Source organism: Sander vitreus, chromosome 22 (assembly GCF_031162955.1).
Source record: "Sander vitreus isolate 19-12246 chromosome 22, sanVit1, whole genome shotgun sequence".
Taxonomy (NCBI): domain Eukaryota; kingdom Metazoa; phylum Chordata; class Actinopteri; order Perciformes; family Percidae; genus Sander; species Sander vitreus.
In genome coordinates, this window is record NC_135876.1 from 16,471,068 (window position 1) to 16,491,686 (window position 20,619).

Consider the following 20,619-nt stretch of genomic DNA (forward strand, 5'->3'; position numbering starts at 1 on the left):
GATGTGAGAAGATGGTGCATGTAAACACGCCGCGGGGAGATGACTGTGTCGTTTCGTTGGACGGCAGTCGCCACTTGCATCTATGAACACGAAGTTTGAAGTCATTTCGTGCAACAAAAAAAAAAGAGACTAAAGGAGGAGGTGATATTTTAAGCCAGCAGAAGCGCGCACACGTAGCAGCATTGGTTTAGCCTCACGACGACGCTTTAAAGTCTCTGCTGCGCTGCGACATACAACAACAACAAAAGGACTCCTCTCATGTCAGCCCATATGACAGGCTTTCTTGTGTAGGCTAATGGTCGCTGGTTTCTAGTGGGATGCACATCAGTGTTTGGCCGTACTCGCTCTCCGTCGTAATGGCAGCTCTGTACCAGGGCACGGACGCTTCCTCTCCGGATAAATTTCTGGCCTTGAAAGACGTGAGAGAGGTGAAAGAGGAAACTACGCTGGATGAGAAACTCTTCCTGCTGGCATGTGAGAAAGGTTTGTTGTCATTTGTTTACTCCAAAGTAAACCCAATCCCATATCCATTGTTATTCTACTCAATATGGTCTGTTTAAGATCACAGAAAAGCTCATGTTAATGTTTGAATCAGTTGACTGTTGGCTGTGGGCTTACAATATTGATTGGTAAGGATATTACTGAAGCATTATGTGTGATATCAGCTTGCTCTGTAAGTAAAATATACCATGACTAACAGCTTGACATATTTACAGCAGGGTCAGTGCAGCAAGCAGCAAACTGTTCAGTCATAACTTACCACATTTTTTTTCCAGTGAATACCTCCCAACAGCTGCCTACATGTTGGCCAGTGTGGAAATGTGCCCACGGGTATAGGATATATTTAACTGAACGTCTGCTCTTCTGAAAGATTTTCTGCTGACTTTTCACAGCTCCTAACAAGGAAGGTCCATGCAAACAAACTGAAGGGAAACTACACAAGATGCAGAGTGTAAAATGGAAAAGGGGCATGTGCATGCTCGTCTCATCAGATGGGAGGAGAATGTTTCATTGATAAGTTAAGAACATACAGACAGACGTTGTTTTAGGTGTACAGGCCAACAACTGCCAATGTGACCATATAAAGTAACTCTAAACATGGCGCAGCTACAGAAAGTCTCCTTTGAGGGAGATGTTATTGTTATACATGACTGAGGTTAATAGGACTGCTGGAGCTCAGCCTGCTCTGCGAGAGTGTTTGGCTGATGACTGAAGCTGTGTGTTTGTGTGTGTGTGTGTGTGTGTGTGTGTGTGTGTGTGTGTGTGTGTGTGTGTGTGTGTGTGTGTGTGTGTGTGTCTGTTTGGCGCCATCCTTATAGAATACTTAACTGCTTTCATAAATCTGATTCTGCAGGAATTTCTTTAATCCCTAGTCGTGCCTTGTCTTTGACGTGCTCCTCAGGTGACTACTACATGGTGAAGAAACTGCTCGAGGAGAACCGACACGGCGAGCTCAACCTCAACTGCGTAGATGTGCTGGGCCGGGATGCCGTCACCATCACCATCGAGAACGAGAACCTAGACATTCTGCAGCTTCTTCTGGAACATGGCTGCCAGGTAGTAAACACACACACACACACACACACACACACACACACACACACACACACACACACAGGACAAAACAATGCACAAGACATTGCTTTTTCAATATTGTCATTCTCTAAGTTGTTTTTACCATCCGATAGCTTCAATAATGATGCTTTTGTTTCTCTGTAGGCGACAGATGCCTTGTTGGTGGCCATAGACTCTGAGGTGGTGGGAGCTGTGGACATCCTCCTCAACCACAGACCGAGGCGATCCTCCAAGCCCTCAATTGCTGTAAGTCTCCTCTCATTACTGCTTAAGAAAAACACTGTAGATGCAAAGAACAGGTTCTGCACAGTATTCCATCTTTTAATCCATGTATTTCTATCTTTTATAGAAACTGATGCAGCGTATTCAGAACCCAGAGTATTCTACCACCATGGACGTGGCTCCAGTCATCCTGGCAGCCCACAGAAATAACTACGAGATCCTGACTATGCTGCTGAAACAGGACATCTCGCTTCCCCGGCCCCATGCTGTAGGCTGCGAGTGCACACTCTGCAACGCTAAAAACAAGAAGGACAGCTTACGACACTCCCGGTACATTCTACCTTAGTGACCTAGAACCCAGCAAATGTAGGCTGATAGTATAAATGTTGTTTGAGTTCCCCAGACGGCACATTAAGCTCCCATTGATCTAAACCAGAAGACTCGGAATGGTCAACATCACTTTTGTCTTCCGGATGATGCCTGTGTTATTTTAAGCAATGATTGTCTTGGCCTTGTTCTGGTATGTAGGGACTTAAACGCGGCTATGAATCAGTTGCTCTGTCAAGTGAAGTGTTCAGGAAAGATTCATGTTAAACATGGTGGCGCCTTGTTTTGATGATAGCATCGGCTTGAGAATGTCATTTAAAGTATCTTGAAAAGAAATGATTTACTATCATATTGCCTTTTTGTTGTGAATGCTTTTATCTACAGTGCAGTGAACATTTACAGTTCTCTCTTTGTCCCACAAATGACTCCTAATGCTCTCTGTTAGTGCCAAGCTCTACTTATCTAGCTGTTGAGTGGTTTTCCAGTATTGGCGTATTATAATTTTTTTCATATAAGTAGTGGTTTTACACTGAAAGATAATATCACTACAAAGTGTTATTTAAGGGGAAGCTGCAAAGCCAGCAGTGTTTCCTCTGGGAAGCAGCAATTCTTGGTTTCCATCTTAGACTTGCAGATGAGATTTTGCTGATGTCCTCTGCTGGGCTCTTTTGTTCTCTCTGCAGGGCAGTGTAGCTTCCCACACAGTGAGCTAAATGAATCAGTATGCGGCTTGGCTGGCAAACAACATAGAGGTCAAATGAAACAGCTAGAATGATCTAGATTTCCTTTTTTCTCATCCGTGCACTTGTGATTCGTCCTGTTTTCTTCCTTCACATTTTCATCACCCCATTCTTTTTGCAAACACTCTCACCTCCTCATCCACCTTGGCATTTTTGGATCAGGTTCCGCCTGGACATCTACCGCTGCCTGGCCAGCCCCTCTCTGATCATGCTGACTGAGGAAGATCCCATACTCAGGGCCTTTGAGCTGAGTGCAGACCTCAGGGAGCTCAGCCTGGTTGAGGTGGAGTTTAGGTATGATTGCTATCAACTGCTGCCCGTCATGTCAGTGCATGTTTATCTAACTTCTTTGCACATCCAGACTAGAAACTTGTCGCACGAACATATGTACATACATGCACACAGTGATATTGTAAAAACCATTTCCTTTATAGAATGTAACAGTTAAGAATGACAATCTTTCATGTGGTCTGATTGTATCTTAATTTCCTTGCTCAAGGAATGATTATGAGGAGCTGGCGAAGCAGTGTAAGATGTTTGCCAAGGACCTGCTGGCTCAGGCTCGAAATTCTCGAGAGCTAGAAGTGATTCTTAACCACACATCCAATGAGGATCACCTTGACAAGAGAGGCTTACTGGAGGAGCGAATGAACCTCAGTCGACTCAAGCTTGCCATCAAGTACAACCAAAAAGAGGTTAGACAGACAAAGTCAGCAACACATTCATGTATTTCTGGCAGCGTCAATAGCAAACCAATCAGCAATGCAAGTGAGTTGAGGAAATGATTTGATGTATTACTTGATAATTTAATGGTAATTTACATGTTTAATAAGAGAGTATATATATATATATATATCCCTCTTATATACTGTACTTTATGTCGGACTTAACATCTGCTCCAGCATACCATGTGCTTATTTTTTGGAAATATGATTTTGGCAGGATAAAGTACTTCCTCCAGGCAACGACAGTCAAAGAGTCAAGTTTGAAGGTGGGGGGCAATTTACTGCTGCGATTGCTCAGTGTAAAAAGTTTGACTCATATATCACAGTACAGCCAGTGGCATACCATGATTTCATGCTGGAGAAAAAAACAGTGATATGGTTCCTTAACTTAAGGTTTCACATCAAAACATTGATATGTTTGTAGCTAACTCAATTAATAATGTGATGGTAAGGCAGATTTTGTTACCTTCAGACGGAGCCAGGTTTGCTGATTCCCCTGTTTCCTTTCCAATCTTGTGCTAAGCTAAGCTAACCATCTGCAGCTTTATATTCATCCTAGAGACATGAGAGTGGCATCAGTATTCTCAAAGCTAATATATATTATTATTATTATTATTATTATTATTATTTATTTATTTTAAACAATGTCTTCATTGAATTTTCATTACACTCACAACTTTTGTTAAATTTAATCTGTAATTTCAGCTTCACGTCTTCACATTGATATTTTCTTTGTCACTCTCTTTCCGCAGTTTGTGGCTCAGTCCAACTGTCAACAGTTCCTCAACACCGTCTGGTTCGGAGAGACGGCCAGCTACCGGCGCAAACACACCTGTCTGAAGATGGCCACGGTGCTAAGCGTGGCGATGCTTTGGCCACTGCTCTCTGTCTGCTACCTTCTGGTGCCACGCTCCCGTGTGGGCCAGATCATCCACACGCCCTTCGTCAAGTTCATCATCCACAGCGCCTCCTACTTCTCCTTCCTGCTGCTGCTCAACCTGTACTCACTGGTCTACAATGAGGGCAAGAAAAACACCATGGGCCCTGCGCTGGAGATGATAGATTACCTGCTCATCCTCTGGATCATAGGTCAGCTTTTTACTCAGCTTTCAAGCAATAAATAACATACTAATGTGCATAATTGAACAATTATTCATCTCTCAATGGACATAATAGTAATAGAATAAGAATCCAATCAAACAAACCAGAATTTAATAGAATACAGTTGCATAGTGAAGTGAAAATGAGAGATTCCTGTTATGGTCTGGCTAAAGTCCAGTTTCCTGTATCCATAATCCTATCAGGCAGATCATGACAAACAGCTGTTTCTATACTAAACGACAGAAAGCCCGGCTTGACTGGATAGAATTCAGTTCTTCTTCTAATTATGCTCTATAGAAGGGAAAGCTTTTTCTCTCTCCCCTGTGGTCCATCTGAGTGCTGGAACCACTGGACTCATATATGCACACATGAAGACAGACACGTGCACACAAGCCATATCTGTTCAGATTCGGCTAGATAGTGACAGTTAGATATTGACTCTGTCTCTCTCTGGGGAAGGGCCTCTCTACCTTCCTCTTCTGCCAAGAAACCATTAGCATGATCATTCAATTCTTTTAATGGCCCTGCCTTCTCCGCAGAGATATTTGTCTCATGGTTGCAGCATCCTAACCCTTCTCCTCCAGACACAAAGCATCGCAACCACACCACATTGGTCTAGGTTTCACTATCATCGCTAGGTTGATAAATCCTCCCAATAACTGCTCCTGACAGGTTATAAAAGGATGTAGAAGCAATTCACTTCTAGTATTCAATGTTATGAAGATGCTTGCGGGGTAATTTGCAATTTATTCTGTATATTGCAGGAGTGAGATCAGCAGTTGAGTCATTAGACAGAAGTGTAAGGGTTTTTTCCATGGGCCACGATAGCCCACTAGAGGGGGAAAGATCCCTTAAGTACTGCAAAAGAGCAACATCAAAGATCAATTTTAACAACTTCATCAGTTTTATTTTTTCCTTATTCCAAACGGCTGCACTGCAAAGATGTGATGCGGTGGTGCAGATTTCAGACTCCAGGGTCTCTGCAGCATCAACAAAACACCCAAGATGAGTTAAATAACAAGGATGAGAATTCTTATGATTTACAAATCAAATGCAAATGTTATCAGGATGTGAAAGGGAGCTATTAAAGTTGCTACACGTCTACAGACAGCACTGATAAGTCACACAGCCACTTTCCATTTCTTTTGCTTTCCATTGTTCTCTCCTTCTCCCACGCTATGCCCCCCCCTCACATCTTTCTCCTGTTCTCTCCATCCTGCTATCCCCCTGAGCCAGATGCTTAACATTAATGAGGAAATCAGATGCTGAGACTGTGGGCTGGTTTAAGTGTGTGTGTGTGTGTGTGTGTGTGTGTGTGTGTGTGTGTGTGTGTGTGTGTGTGTGTGTGTGTGTGTGTGTGTGTGTGTGTGTGTGTGTGTGTGTGTGTGTGTGTGTGTGTGTCAATGCATCTCTTGCTGTCTACAAGTGTGTGCACTGTGATGAACTCAACAATTCTACTGCAGTAGAACTCAAATTCAATCATTCCATAGTAAAATCCAAGTTCCTACTAAACAGACAAAATGGATGGAATTTGTTCTGGGACAGATACAAGACACGTGTAAAATACCTAAAGGGATTTCTGTGCCAAACTCTGTCACTTCTTTGCTTACTTTCTGTTGAAACCATGGAAACCAATAACAAGTTTAATCAGGTTCAATGTAATGTAATCATTTCTGAATCAATGCATAGAGAATGTGTCACAGTGCCTTGACATGCAGCTGGAGTCTTTCTCTCTTAATTGTATTATCCCTACTGTACATTTAGCACGGATGAAATTCCACATGGACACAAAAAGACGCCCATCTTTATTAAATTCCACACACCTCCCTAAATCCCACAGATGACACGTTTTCAGGACATTAATCTCCGATTTCTGTCTCATACATTCCTGTTTCCCCTGGGTTCCCACCGCTAGATGACTTATGGTTGAAGCGATTCCTTTGCCAGTGGTGTGCGTATATGTGTGTGTGTGTGTGTGTGTGTGGTGATGGGGAATTCCTGCTCTCCTGTAGGTATGGTGTGGTCGGATGTGAAGCGTCTGTGGTACGAAGGGCTGGAAGACTTTCTGGATGAGTCAAGGAACCAGCTGAGCTTTGTGATGAATTCCCTTTACCTAGCCACCTTTGCCCTCAAGATAGTTGCTCACAGCAAGGTACACGCACGTTACACACACTCTTTAGATATAATATGTAATAGTGGATAACTGCATATAACAATGGATTCAGAAAGATAATTCATTTTACTATATATATTTATTTCTCATTTGCTTTCTTGCCCAGAGTTTAATGGTTAGATGAGATGATAGGCAACAATCTCATGTACAAGAGTGGTACTAAAACTCTCTAAAACTTCCCAAAATGTTAAAGTTTTGCTGTAATTGCAAAATATGTTTTACATGTTTTATAATTATTCATTCGGAAGAAAGCTTGATATATAAAATGACTCTGAAACTGTCAAAACAGTCTCTATTCTCTCTTTAACTGTTTTTAAATCTAGATATTAAAGGTTATTTCCACATTTCTTTATGATTGTGCATACTGTATCACCACTTCATAGATACAGTAGCTTTACTTTTGATACCACTCTGCTGAAGCTTCTGTTTAAGCACTGAGCAGGCATTAGGCCTAGCTGAGATCAGCATACCTGATGTAGCTAAGTAAGTTAGTATTACATTAGACCGCTTCAGAGCTGTCAAGTGTTGTTGCTGTCTGAATGTGTTTTATTGCTCTTCAGTTCAAGAATGTGGAGGACACAGAGAGGAAAAACTGGGATGCCTTCCATCCCATCTTGGTGGCTGAGGGCCTGTTTGCCTTTGCCAACGTTCTAAGTTACCTGCGACTCTTCTTCATGTACACCACCAGCTCCATCCTGGGGCCACTACAGGTAGGAAAGCAGTGGTGACACACTAAAAGTAGTTGTGAGCTCAGTAGCTGGACATTTTCAGAGTAGGTTTGATTCCCAGTGGAGCCAGACATGCAGCAAAAAGATTTGAGTGCGATCCCTGTGGAGGTTTGAGATCACCTATCCAGCCGTGGCTTTTTAAAACACTTTGGATGCGGGGAAAAATGACCAAATTATTATAATGATTCCAAAGCTGCTTCCAGTTTCTATCATTCTCTCTAACCCCACCACGCACACATGTACACCACCCACTCTCTTCCTCTTTCAGCAAAGTGTGAACACTCAAGGACAAACCCACACTAAACATCACGCCAGCTGTGCTTCAGCAGTATCATGACCATCATCATAAGCATTAAGTATAAGCACAGTGAACTGAGGCAGATGAATGTGCTCTGCCATAATAATATGCTCATAATAAACTGAACACAGCTTCATAATGCTTTGCAGCTTTAGTGCTATATGCGTCACCATATTGCTATCATCATTATCATACACGCCTTCAGTTTTAGTTTATACAAAATGTATTTATTAAACTTCACTTCAGGCTGTGTGTTTAAAGCTGGAGGAGCTGACTCTATACACCCACAACACATTTTGAATGGATCATTTCTATCACAATCTGACACATACAGCAAGTCTGATGGCAAGTCATTGCCATCTTGACTGCAATAATACTGATACTGTGGCTTCTTTTTCTGATGAGTTTGGGGCATTAGACATTTTTAATAACAAACAGCTAAATTACGATCTATGTGAGTGAAACATGTTTAGTAAACCTCTCTAAATCTTGGATTTGATCCGCTTGGTTTAGTCTGAGCTGGCAGTGTCTTTCAGAATTAGCAGACATGATCTCTTCCCTTTTTTTTCTCAAAAGGTTGTGGATATGTTTAGCAATACAGTTGTACTGATCTGCTTTATGCCTCAAAATAAATCCAATTTGTAAAAAGCAAATATTTAATCTGAAAATACTTTTTGTGGTTTTGTAGTCCCTCAGACTGCCTCATTCGTTGCCCTACATTTAACTACTGCCAGTTTAATACTTTCATACACTACAAGACATTCCCTGTGTCATTTCTTAAACATGTAGGTTTGATGGAAGAGCGATATTCATCATCTGCCTGTGTAATGATTTAAAACTGTACCAGTAAAAAGCCTGAAGCTACATAGGTTTCATCTCTTTATGCCGAGCGATTTCTGGTGGACGGTGGAAAACTTAATGGATAAACTTATTTTACAACAAAAATATTCTGTTGTTTTTCCACATTCCCAGACAAGCCAAAAATCTGGTTTGATTATTTTCTACTTGGGCTTTTCAACAACCTCAGTGCTATTAGGTGTCCCTTTTTATCGCATCATGATTTTCTGTATCGTCCAGCCAGCCAACATCAACAACACGTGTGTGACTTTATTATATAAAGCAAGTCTGCAGTGAGGTCAGTCTATTTGTAGGTATGCCTTCCTGTCATTAAGTTAAGCGCTGTTTGTGGGTGACTTATAAAACACTAAGGGTGCCCTGTCGATTGTTAATGAGCACTTTTCACCTACAATCTCCTCCATCTTTCTGCCTCCTTTTCTCTTCTTTCCTCTTTCCGCTCTCCTCACTCAGTCACTCGGTGACATCACTGTCTGGCTTGGCAGAACGGAAAAATGATCATCTTTGGAAATAGATATGGATGTGTGTTCATGGCCGCACTCACAGGGCAGACATACCTCCCGACATACACATGCACCTACACATTTCCACACTTGTGTTATGTGAGTGTGCAATTAGTTGCACTCAGCCGAGCTTCTACTCACACTCACACTCACAGACACACACACACACACACACACACACACAAAGAGAGTGGAGCAGTGCTAGGTGGGTTGCAGCCAGTAATGCACTTTTGTCTGATCCCCGTCCTTCCTGAAGGCTAACTCACATTTCTGCCGGGTAGTGTCCCCTACTGAGTTTGGAAAGAGTTCATCTACTATCAACAGTGTGCTTACTACTAATGAGCTTACTCATGGGCTAGACTTAAACTCATGAACAGTGTTAATCTCCCAGGCATGTATGAGTGTGTTTCAGAGAATAGACATAAGTTGTGCCCCAGTTCCTTCCAAGTATTTATTGTAGTGCGTTCATACTGCAAAAGTGTAAAATACCAACTGGTGTTGACGCTGTTGTCCCACAGTGCATTGTACAAAGAGACTCCCAGCTGGAAAACATAAAAACATAAAAACAAATTGGGAACATCGTTGAGACAGTTCCAGGAACATCTTGGTGGGCAAAATCTTTCTTTTTTTTACTTGTTAAGTCAAGTCAATGTATTTATAGTACAATTATATAACAACAAAAGTTAAAAAGTGTTTTACAGAGAAATTTTAAATGTATTTAAATAATTATTCATTCTTGTTAAAAATGCTGATGTACATCATTTCTTATAACAGCCTGCTCTACTGTACTGTATACTAGCAAATTAATATGAGAAAGAAAGTGTTTGTTTGCATGCATTTTATGTGCATGTGAACAAACAAACATACAGTAGATGCATTTGTGGTACCTGAAATGCATTAGACCCCCCCCCTAAAGTCAGGGTTAAATGCTCCTCAACTCCTGGGTTCCTGCTCTGTTTGTACAACATCTAAGTTAGGTGACCTGTCAGGCTGGGCTAGCAGGGAACACCCTCAGCTCCTAAATCAGACGTGTACAAAGTGGTAGAGGAATACACTGGGGAGATTTAGACATGACAAGAGAATGAATCACCCAAATAGACTAGCCCTTCTCCTCAAACAAGCTCCCTGGGTTTGGGTGCAAACACTCCAGTCGCCATTCACCTTGAGGTGCAGAGAGAGCAGTCATCCCTCACATTGGACACTGTGTATGTGTTTGTGTTTTGGTAGGGCAAGCGTGTTCTGACCTTGTTTGAGCATCTCTAGGCCCTAGCAAACAGATGAGCCACTCAGGTCTATAAGTAAGTCTGTTTCCAATGGTCTGAGAAGACATTCTCTGTCTCCAAGCCCTCTTTTTGGCTTCTTCCATGTTTGTCTGCCTTCCCTCAAGGTGAGAGCACTACAGCTGCCAGAATATGTTGCTCTTTCCACCTTCTCAGGGGGTCACTGCTAAACAAGAACATGGGGGGGGGGAAAGTAGCTACAAGTGGTCAGAATGTTTGCCTACTCAGGATAGGTGTTGGAAGAGTACCAACACATCAAAATCAAGTAGGAATATAGCTAAAGTTTTAAAGACAGCAGACATTTTAACTTGCCATAGCAGGAAAAGCACAGGTGCAACAAATAACATTTGGGAGGGGGGTTGAGTCAATGTCAGTGGGTGTCCGGGGCCTTGTTGATGAGGCTGACTGCAGAAAAGTGCGTAAGTACACAAAAGTTAAAAAGCTGATAAGAGTAAAAAGAAAATGTAGTTGATCAAATCTAGTTACATTAACCCTGCAGACCACATCACCTATACATCCAAATGCATGACTCAAAGGTTAATTTAAAAAATAAAAAATCTTTGCAAAGATAAGGATCTACCTTTACCATATTAACTTCTCACTTGTTAAGAAATCAATCAAATTCTGTAAGGATCAGACAAACTTCCTGTCTGGTGTCAGATCTGACTCCAGCTAGCACCCTTGATGATTAGTAACGATTGCTGGCAGAAAACTGACTATGTAAAATAGAAAAAAATGACTCATGTCTACTTCATTTGCATCAGATCAACCGGCACAGGTTTAACGGACAAATATTCATGTCTCCCCAGATCTCCATGGGTCAGATGCTGCAGGAGTTTGGAAAGTTTTTGGGCCTCTTCCTGTTGGTGTTATTCTCCTTCACCATTGGACTCACCCAGCTTTATGGGAAGGACCACAAAGACCCAGACAAGTATAAACCAAAGGACTGCGAGGGAATATTCTGCCAGCGACAGAGCAATGATGCATTCCACACGTATGGACCAACCTCAATCTGTCATTTTGTTCTGCGAATGCTTGTTGAGAGATGTTAGAGACTATATAAATACAGCTGATAAAGGCATAGAATTTTTTTTCTGATTCAGGATTTAACTATAAAATACAGTGTCATTACAATATATTTTAGTTAGTTTAGTTTTATTGTGAAATGCATCCTAAATGCCCACTGACATGTACCAGCTTCTTCTGTTTCACAGGTTTATGGGGACCTGCTATGCCCTATTCTGGTACATCTTCTCCCTGGCACACGTCGCGCTCTTCGTCACCCGCATCAGCTACACAGAGGAGCTGCGCTCTTTTGTGGGCGCCATGATCATAGGCACCTACAACATTGTGGTGGTTATTGTGCTGACCAAGCTGCTGGTGGCCATGCTCCATAAAAGCTTCAGACAAATTGCTGTAAGTGTAAACAACTTTTTGGCACATAATGACTTTGTTTCTCAGTGCTGTCAGTGGTAATTTGAGATCAACTTGGAACTGAAAGTTGCAACTGTTTTCATTTACTTCATGGACAGATTTTTATTTTTCTGTAATTCACCCCGAAATGATGCACAGATGTTAAAAAGCTTTTACTGAAGCTGCACATTAACATTATTGTCCAGAAAAATGTGTGTCCCCCCCAAGGATTTCCACAAAAGAAAAGTGTTGCAATTTCAAAGTTTTAGTGTGTGGAAGTTAATTCTCACATTCCTGTATTCTCAATGTTCTTGTTGGCTTCTGTAGAACCACGAGGATAAGGAGTGGAAGTTTGCTCGGGCCAAACTGTGGCTAAGCTACTTTGATGACAAGTGTACCATGCCTCCACCGTTTAATATCCTCCCATCCCCAAAGACTGTCTGCTACCTGGTGACCAGCATGAGCAAGTGGATCTGTTCGCACACTTCAAAGGGCAAGGTGAAGAGACAGAACAGCCTCAAGGTGAGAGAAAAAAGTTCCATAACTGTCAGAACCATAACTTGTAGTTTTTTTATTTTCTCGAAGGTTTATTTCATCCCTTACCATAATCATGACCAAATGTCCATCTGGGCTTTGTCTAATAAACTGTCATCGATTTGAATTACTTTATTGTCTTTTCCATCCAGGAGTGGAAGAACCTGAAGCAGAAGCGTGATGAGAACTATCAGAAGATCATGTGTTGTCTGGTTCATCGCTACTTGACCTCCACACGGCAGAAGATGCAGAGCACAGACCAGGCCACGGTGGAAAATCTGAATGACCTGCGCCAAGACCTCTCCAAGTTTCGCAATGAGATGAGGGACCTGCTGGGCTTTCGGACCTCCAAATATGCCATGTTCTACCCAAGGAGCTAAAACAAAGACAAAATATCTCTTCTCCTGTCCCCTCTCCTCTTGACAAAACCTCTGCTTCTTGTTTATCTGGGATGCTGTGTGACCCGAGCATGTGCAACAACTCTGCTCTTTTGAGTCACAGAGGCGACTTTTAAACCTGGACCTTAACTAGAAAAATATATATTCTCCATCAAAGCCTCCAGACTCAGGCCCACTATGTATTATCCAGCTATTCAACCTTTTTGTAAATAAAGAAAGCCATTGTTTTCAACAGACAGATGAATAAAGATTTATGAAAATATTTGACCCTCTGGGGCTTTAAAACTTTAGTGCGTAACTTTTTGACTCAAATGAATGTCTGTTATATTCAAGACATTGCCAAATGAGTTGCTACAAAGCTAATTAAGCTCCACAAAACTGAACACAGAAACTAGTGTTGTCCGGCGAATCCTCCATGTCCTCCTTGGCTACTCGCAACTGCATGGAGGAGGGGTGGGGGTGGTGCACGATCACGGAAGGCTTGTATCATGTGGACGCGCCGACAGTTTTGTTGTCGTTACTTAGAATTCCTCATGGGGAAGACAGAAACTATGCACTATAGTTTTAATGGCATAACTATCTGATTTGCCGCTTTTGAGATTTGAAGTTACTTGTCGATTTCTTCCCTTGAAAACTGATCTTTGGCCACTCAGATGAGTAAGCCAGAAAACTGTCAACTGTTCAGCCAACTGCCCAGCAGTCTAGGCCATGTGAGAGTCACATTACACGCACCTGGTCCATTCTCATGCTGAGCAGAGCATAGCAGCCTTAACTACTCTCAACAGACAAAGTTCTTGTACAAAGACAAACAAAATGAACATGTTAAAGGAGTTTTATTCTGGAAGATGGAAACAATAAAATATAAATAATATTCACAGACTTTTTCATATGAAAATATTTTTCATTTCATAGCTCTGCCTTTAAAAACAAAGTAAATTATGTATGCTGATAGCGGTGCTTTGCATCTGTAAACAAACTAAAGAAAAACAGCTTTAGCTAGGAAGGTCCTCATTTCTTTCACAAAAAAACAGCATACAAATCTTTCAAAAAAGAATCATGTATATATTAAATATTGCACTTTTTTTACCACCACTTAAAAACTTCCAAATCCTGCCCATTAAAATTGAACCCAGAAAATGAACTGCAGGTTGTTAACGCCATCATTCAAACTGCAACAATCAGCTGTGACAAATCCCCTATGGATATTAATCAGGCTTGTGAAATTAAAGATATATTTGTTTAATGCATATACTAAATAATAAAATCCACTGTTCATTCACATTGCACTCCACAGCCTCAAAAGGGGAAAAAATGAAAAATAGAATGTAGAAAAATGTGAAATGAATAGTGCCATCACAGGATGTCAGAACAGGTGTGCACACTGAAAATGTAAACAATCTGATTAATGTTTGTTTTATGAAAAACTGAAATGTAAATTGTTATACTCCCTATTCTGGGCTCCTGTTACTGGCTACATTTTAAATCCGTGCTCGGGGCATGACAGGAATGTTACTAGGCAGAGGAGGTTACAAAACAGACTAACCTACTGGTCTTTTAAAATAAGACAGACAGAAGTAGTGTCTTCTTGTTTATTCTAAAAACATGCAATCTGCAGCAAAATTAATAAATAGAAAAATCTAAGTTGCGCCTAATTGAATGGATCATGTTAAGTTTTGTTCTGGCATCTCTGCATCCACTTTCAGTTTTGTTGTGGTGGCCTGTGTTTGTGTTGTTGAGATCTTTTTTTTTTTTGCTTAATTGTTTCCATCCACAGCTGAGCCTCAGGCAAATCTGTCCAGTGGAAACCTCAGCGCTACTGGAACTCAGCACTGCTTATTTTTCAGAATATTGAGTCCTTTCTGGTTCTTTGTCTTAAACGCCATAACGAAGTGGTGGGGGGCGATTTTCCCCCGGCCATCCTCGTCCACCTGACCCATGAAGACGTAGTTCAAGCCTGGAGAGGTCACACACAAAAAACCTGAATGCAGTGGCGGAACGGCAGAGACATTCAGGGAGGCCAAATATCAGAATCTCCACACGGCAGGTCTGTATACCATATGTTTATATGCATACATATAAACATATTTTATGTTCTGACTGTTTAGACAGTGAGTTCTGCCGCTCACCTCACACTTTGGGGCGATCTCTATCAACTGTGCGTGATGGCACAGCAAAGGAGGCAAACTCAGAGCCACAGATTATTCAAAACAGTCAACTACGAACATCAATCTGATTATCATCATTTAGATACGGATACTTTTTTTTTATTTGACCAGCACTCTGTGAACTCACCTCTCTTGACAAATGGACACTTCTTGCACAGGATAATGATCTTGGTGCTCATCGTCTTTCCTGCCTGCTGGATGGCCAGACTGCCTTCTTTATAAACGTTGATGATAGAGATGGTGGCGTACATACTTCCTCCTCTCATCACCGCAGTAATGACAGTCCCGGTTATCACTGTCATGGGCACACACATACACGCAGGTCATGACAAACCCATACATAAGTACTGAAAACCCACTAAAATAGTACAGCACATAATGAGAATATATTTCCCCTTGCTGTACACAATACCTGACACACTTCCTCATAAACTATAAAGCCTAGACATTGATAAAAAGATTTCAGTTTTATTTATTTTTTAAAAACATCACTATCTCGGCAAGTGCTGTTTCTGGGCTGTGGTTAGAACAAAAGCCAAAGCTAGAAATAAAATAAAAAACTCAAATGTGACCACAGTCAGCAGGATTCATCCTCTCGAAACCATGAGTGTCAATCAGATATGTCACAGGATAAGGAAGCAAAAACTTTGTCAGAGGATGACCAAAGTCACAAGGATTCGTTGTCTGTTCACCCTGGATATTTCTACCAAATTGCTCAAAAACCAAAACAATCTATCAATTATATTTCATTAAAAGCCAAAGATTTCAATCCGGCTCTAGAAAAAGTCACAGAATATGTGTAATGTAAAGAATTTACAGCAAATTGTTCAACATCAGAGAAAGGGGGACGTGGAATTTACATTGGGGAAAACACATCAAGGATATAATTTACTGTCATTTTAAGACTTTCAAAGGATAAGCATTTCCAAGATATGGCCCTGTCTGTGACAAGGCCAAGTTAAATGTGTGATATCATAATTGTCCAGCAGACAGCTGAAATGTTTTGAGTCAGTGGAGCTGAGGTCACGTGATTTTACATACTATACAATCTAAGAGAGAAAACACATAGCAACTGTTTTCATCTACACAATTATTTTTCTGTTTTAGACACTGGTTAAAAAGAAAGGCAAATGTGAAACTCCATGAGAAATCCTCTTTAAGGTTAATTTGTCTGAATACAGAAATGCTACCAACTTCTGTATCTCCCAGATCTTTTTTTTCTATTTGGTTGTGCTAACAAATGTGCAGGGTGAAGTTTCCGTCATTTCCTGTTTAGTCTGACCGAGTCTCCAAAAGTACTAGTGTTTTGTTGTTTGGACATTTAGCAGTGACAGCTGAGTGGACAGTGGAGCCAATGGGAGGGAATCACATCTCATTCAGCATGAACAGGATTCTTTACACTGATGGTACCAATATGTCTGGACTTCACATACTGTTTCATTTCCTGACAGGGATGAGAATAGCCAGAGGACTGCCTGTTTCAGTAATGTTATTTTATCTTATGCTACTGTTACATAAACCAGTGAACCGCTTTTGACAATTGAAAGTGCAGATATCACATTGTTAGATTAAACAATACCAACAGTTATGACTTTAAAGTGCTCATATTATGCTCATTTTCAGGTTCATAATTGCATTTAGAGGTTGTAGCAGAATAGGTTTATGTGGTTTAATTATCAGAAAACACCATATTTTTTGTTATACTGCACATTGCTGCAGCTCCTCTTTTCACCCTGTGTGTTGAGCTCTCTGTTTTGGCTACAGAGTGAGGCATCTCACTTCTGTACCATCTTTGTTGGGAGTCGCACATGCGCAGTAAGTACTGCTAGCTTGTCAGTTGCAGAGCATGAGGGAGTGCCACGCTAGCAGCTAGGTGAGCATTATAACGTGTTACAAAGTGACGCATGTTCGTCACGGAAGTAAAGGCTGGACTACAATAGAGCTGTTTGGAGCAGTTTGTGAACAATGTTTTCTCTGGAAGTCCCTTTGGGGTGGACTTTGGGCTTTTTCACTTTGTAAACCTATAACATGCACAAAAAGATATATAACACAATAAAGGAAAGGGAAAAAGCCAAAAAGCACAATATGAGAACTTTAAGTGTTGATTAGACAAACTATTTTCAGTCTACCGCCTCGCTACTTCATTGTGTGCCGATTCTGCCACCACATCACACAGGCGTTTTTTTCCACATGCACCACCACGTTGCTTGCCTTTCCTCAGTTCCTGATGCAAATCCAAGTGAACTCTTTGAAATGCCAATCTAACACATGTGGTATACATCTCTAAGAGGAAAACATCAGAGAGCGTAGCAAACGGAGGCCGAGCCTGAGTCAACACGCTCAGTCATTTATTAACAGTTTACCTACAGTCAGAGGCTGAGTGTGTATGTGTGTGTTTACACTGGAGGTAACTGTGTCCTACTGTATACACTTCTTCACTTCATGACAGGCTATCAAGGAAGTCTTTGAGATGCGCAGTGAGAAATCAGAGGAGCAAAGATAGTGACATGATCAGGACTGTAAACTGCTTGTTAGGGGAGATTTGGCTGATGTAAATCTTTGAAGAATCTGTACTGTTAAGGTTCATACTCTGTATGTATGTACAGTAACAGTAAATATGTTCAATAATAACCTTAGCAAAGCTGGGACATATTAGTTACTGTAGCTTATGTGGTTTAAATAAATTGCAATAAGCACTGATGTTCTTACCAAAATTGCTGGAGCAGTAATTGCTCTCAAGTGATCCCCGTCTTTTGCATTTCTGCTGGCACAGGGCTACAGAGTACTTCAGAGCTGTGGAGACACACACACAGAAAAATGAAACAAAGAAATAAAAGAAAATTAAACCTGTAATTTTGTTTGCCAGTGACACAAGCATGTATGTTATGGTTGCATCTATTTCTATTGTGGTTTGTTTACAGATTGTTCTCAGTAACACAAGAGTGTCTCCAAATAAATTGCTGCCTCTCAGCCTCAGAGACAATGTGCAGTGTGTAAACTAGCGAGATAATGTGACAAGCAAACATTAGAGATGGTAAAGAGTCCATAAAGGAGAGAACCAAGAAAATACAAGCTGACTGTTTAAATGTTATTCTTACTGAAGAGGGAAAAGTCAGGAGTGATAAGCCAACAAGAAAGCACTGTCGCATAATGTCATCATGGCAGGGAGGCACCGAAATAACCTGGCTTGACTTAGGGGGAAAAACAACAGTGTGTGGGAAAGTGAGTTTGAGTATGAAAATGAGCTGTGATTGCGGGTGCGAACACAAGACCGCACTGTATATGAACTTGTGTTATGTGCACAAGAGAAAAAAAGACGTTTTTAGCATATGTTGTATTTGAACATGTGCTGCTGTTGGCTGCATCTTTAATAGAACCTGCAGTCTCCAGCAGGAGAATGATGCATCACAACTGCATGTCAGATTGTGAAGATCCACTATTTAGTTTGACCGTTTGTGTTCATAAAATGGGTAAAAGTGATCTGTTAAACAAAGGGTTTTTGTAATTATGTTAGCTATTTATCCACATGTACTGTAAAACAGTTCTGATTCAGAACTTTTAAACAAAAGCAGTGTAAAGATGACTCTAGCAGTACACTTCACTTAGTTCTTTTCTTGCCCAGATCTGCTATCAGAAGCAGATTGCAGAAGACCCTCGTGTTTAAATAAAAAAGATAAACCACACATGTTGGCAAGAGAATCCAGTAGTACAAAGCCAGTATGTATCATAGCTACATCAACAAATACAGATGTTAGAAGACCTCTAGAGGTTTCTATTGGATAAGAGTTGCTACCTACGTATGGGCCTGGTGGTGACTGGCTGAGTGGTAGTGGTGGGTGGTATTGTGGTGGTGGGGAATTTCTTTGGTCTGAACTTGTAGTGTCCAATGAAGCCGTCTGCGGTTAGACTGAGATCTGACAGGAACTGAATGAGGAGCTGGTTCCCATCTGAGAACACTGGCCTGCAAAAAAAACGCAGACTGAGTGTAAACTGAGAGGAATTCATTGGATGGATGTTTTTACTGAAAATAAAATCAGAATCACCTACGCTGGGGGGCTGTCTCCACAGTATTTGCCAATTCTCTTGGCGTCGTTGATTTCTGCACCGTTGAAAATGGAAACATGGTCATAGCGGCAGTAGTTATCCCTTTCCACGTCAAACTTTTCGAACTTGACTTCAATAATCTGCAGCAATAGACAAACCACAAAGAACATCTTTCATCAAGCAAAAGCTTGCAATAGGGCTATCAGGGTAGGTCATTTGATTAAAGGGTACCCTATCATTTGTGGGATGATGTAGTCTTGTTCCACACCCATTACACATTGAGCCCTCTTAAAATAGTACTCCACAGATTTAGCATTACGCTGCTGTAATGATGTCAGACTCATGAAGGACAGTTTAAAATTAGGATAAAAATCAACGCAGCAGAACTAGAGATACCATCTTTTTTATTCCAAACATTCTTCTTCCTTGTCAAAACCTGCCGCCTACATTACCCACAATGCAGGGGGTGTTATGTTAGAGCCACAAAAGGCTTTATACAACTTTTTTCACATATGCAGTAGCGGTTCAATAGGCCAATTTGCCTAAATCTCTATTCCTTTAAGAGTTGTTTGCTATCAGAACTTTACATATAACACCTCATTTTATTAAGAAACATTAAGAGGAATTCATTTTGAACTCTCTGACCTGGTTCTTTGGTGCCACTATGTGCCAGGAGCAGGTGACACCAGCTGGGTAGTCCTTCTCAGGCCAGTTGGGAGTTTTAAAAGTCCCAGAGGGCTTGTCCAATCTGCCTCCACAGTACTGTTCCCCTGAAGAGTAATGACTTAAGTTAATATTGGGTAGCCATCAGGAATCTGCAAAATATAATTCCTGTTCCTTATTCATCATCATTTTAGGATGCAGTAACAGTATGCACATTATATGATCCTGCAATTAACCACTACTGTAATAGTTGCTCTCATTGCCTTCTTTGTCATTATGTGTACCCTATAAAGCAAGCCACTCATTAGTCCTGTGCAGTGAACAGTTTAAAAAAGACGCCATGCTTCCAACGTCCTCAAGCATCTGAGAAACATCAGTTCAATAACCACATAGACTGTCAAAGAACTGAATCTCTCAAAGACATGTTTTCTTTGTAACATACACTTAGATTGATGTTTTCTTTCCAACACGTTGAAAGAAGAAGTACAATTTGGTACAGTCACAATAATAGACACTTAACGAACGTTGTGCTGTACAGTTTTGACAATGCTCAGAGACTGCATAGCAACAGTCTATCTGCTACCATCCATTGTGTAAAAGCCAGGCAGGCGGGTCAATAGACATTGTCCATTACAGCTGTCAGCTCCTTGGGTTCAGAGAACCTGCCATTAAAATTCCACAGAAACAGAAGACGTGACTTTGCAACCCTGCAGAGAGGCTCATTCAACTCTAAGTTATACTTCTGACCTGTGCCTTCTACCAAAGTGCTTCAAGAAATGTCAGTGAGAAATTCCACATCATACTGCGAGAAGTGTTAAAATATTCCTCCCTTTTTGTCCACATGCTGGAACCTTAAACCCATACATAGCCTTGTT

General features: G+C 41.1%; 2 protein-coding genes across 5 annotated transcripts in view; one reads left to right on the plus strand and one right to left on the minus strand.

The window, feature by feature from the left end:
• Positions 1–13,301, plus strand: trpc1 (transient receptor potential cation channel, subfamily C, member 1). The gene is made up of 13 exons (XM_078281291.1): positions 1–483; positions 1,403–1,557; positions 1,720–1,821; positions 1,925–2,127; positions 3,027–3,158; positions 3,364–3,559; positions 4,342–4,678; positions 6,703–6,842; positions 7,424–7,573; positions 11,337–11,521; positions 11,742–11,943; positions 12,268–12,462; positions 12,627–13,301. The coding sequence occupies exons 1-13, from the start codon at positions 318–320 to the stop codon at positions 12,852–12,854; spliced, it is 2,391 nt and encodes a 796-aa protein (XP_078137417.1). The 5' UTR covers positions 1–317; the 3' UTR covers positions 12,855–13,301.
• The window catches only part of pcolce2b (procollagen C-endopeptidase enhancer 2b), a 14,572-nt gene continuing 3,659 nt past the window's right edge, over positions 9,707–20,619 (minus strand). For 2 of the 4 annotated variants that reach the window (XM_078281293.1, XM_078281292.1), the window contains 6 exons: positions 19,727–19,851; positions 19,085–19,221; positions 18,835–18,998; positions 17,747–17,830; positions 15,165–15,332; positions 13,689–14,850 (listed from right to left, as the gene is read on the minus strand). In XM_078281293.1, coding sequence (XP_078137419.1) covers positions 14,696–14,850; positions 15,165–15,332; positions 17,747–17,830; positions 18,835–18,998; positions 19,085–19,221; positions 19,727–19,851 — 833 coding nt within the window. In that variant the 3' untranslated portion in view covers positions 13,689–14,695. Of the gene's footprint in view, positions 9,790–13,688; positions 14,851–15,164; positions 15,333–17,746; positions 17,831–18,834; positions 18,999–19,084; positions 19,222–19,726; positions 19,852–20,619 lie in introns of those variants that run through there. The other 2 variants (XM_078281295.1, XM_078281294.1) reach the window with 2 other exon arrangements.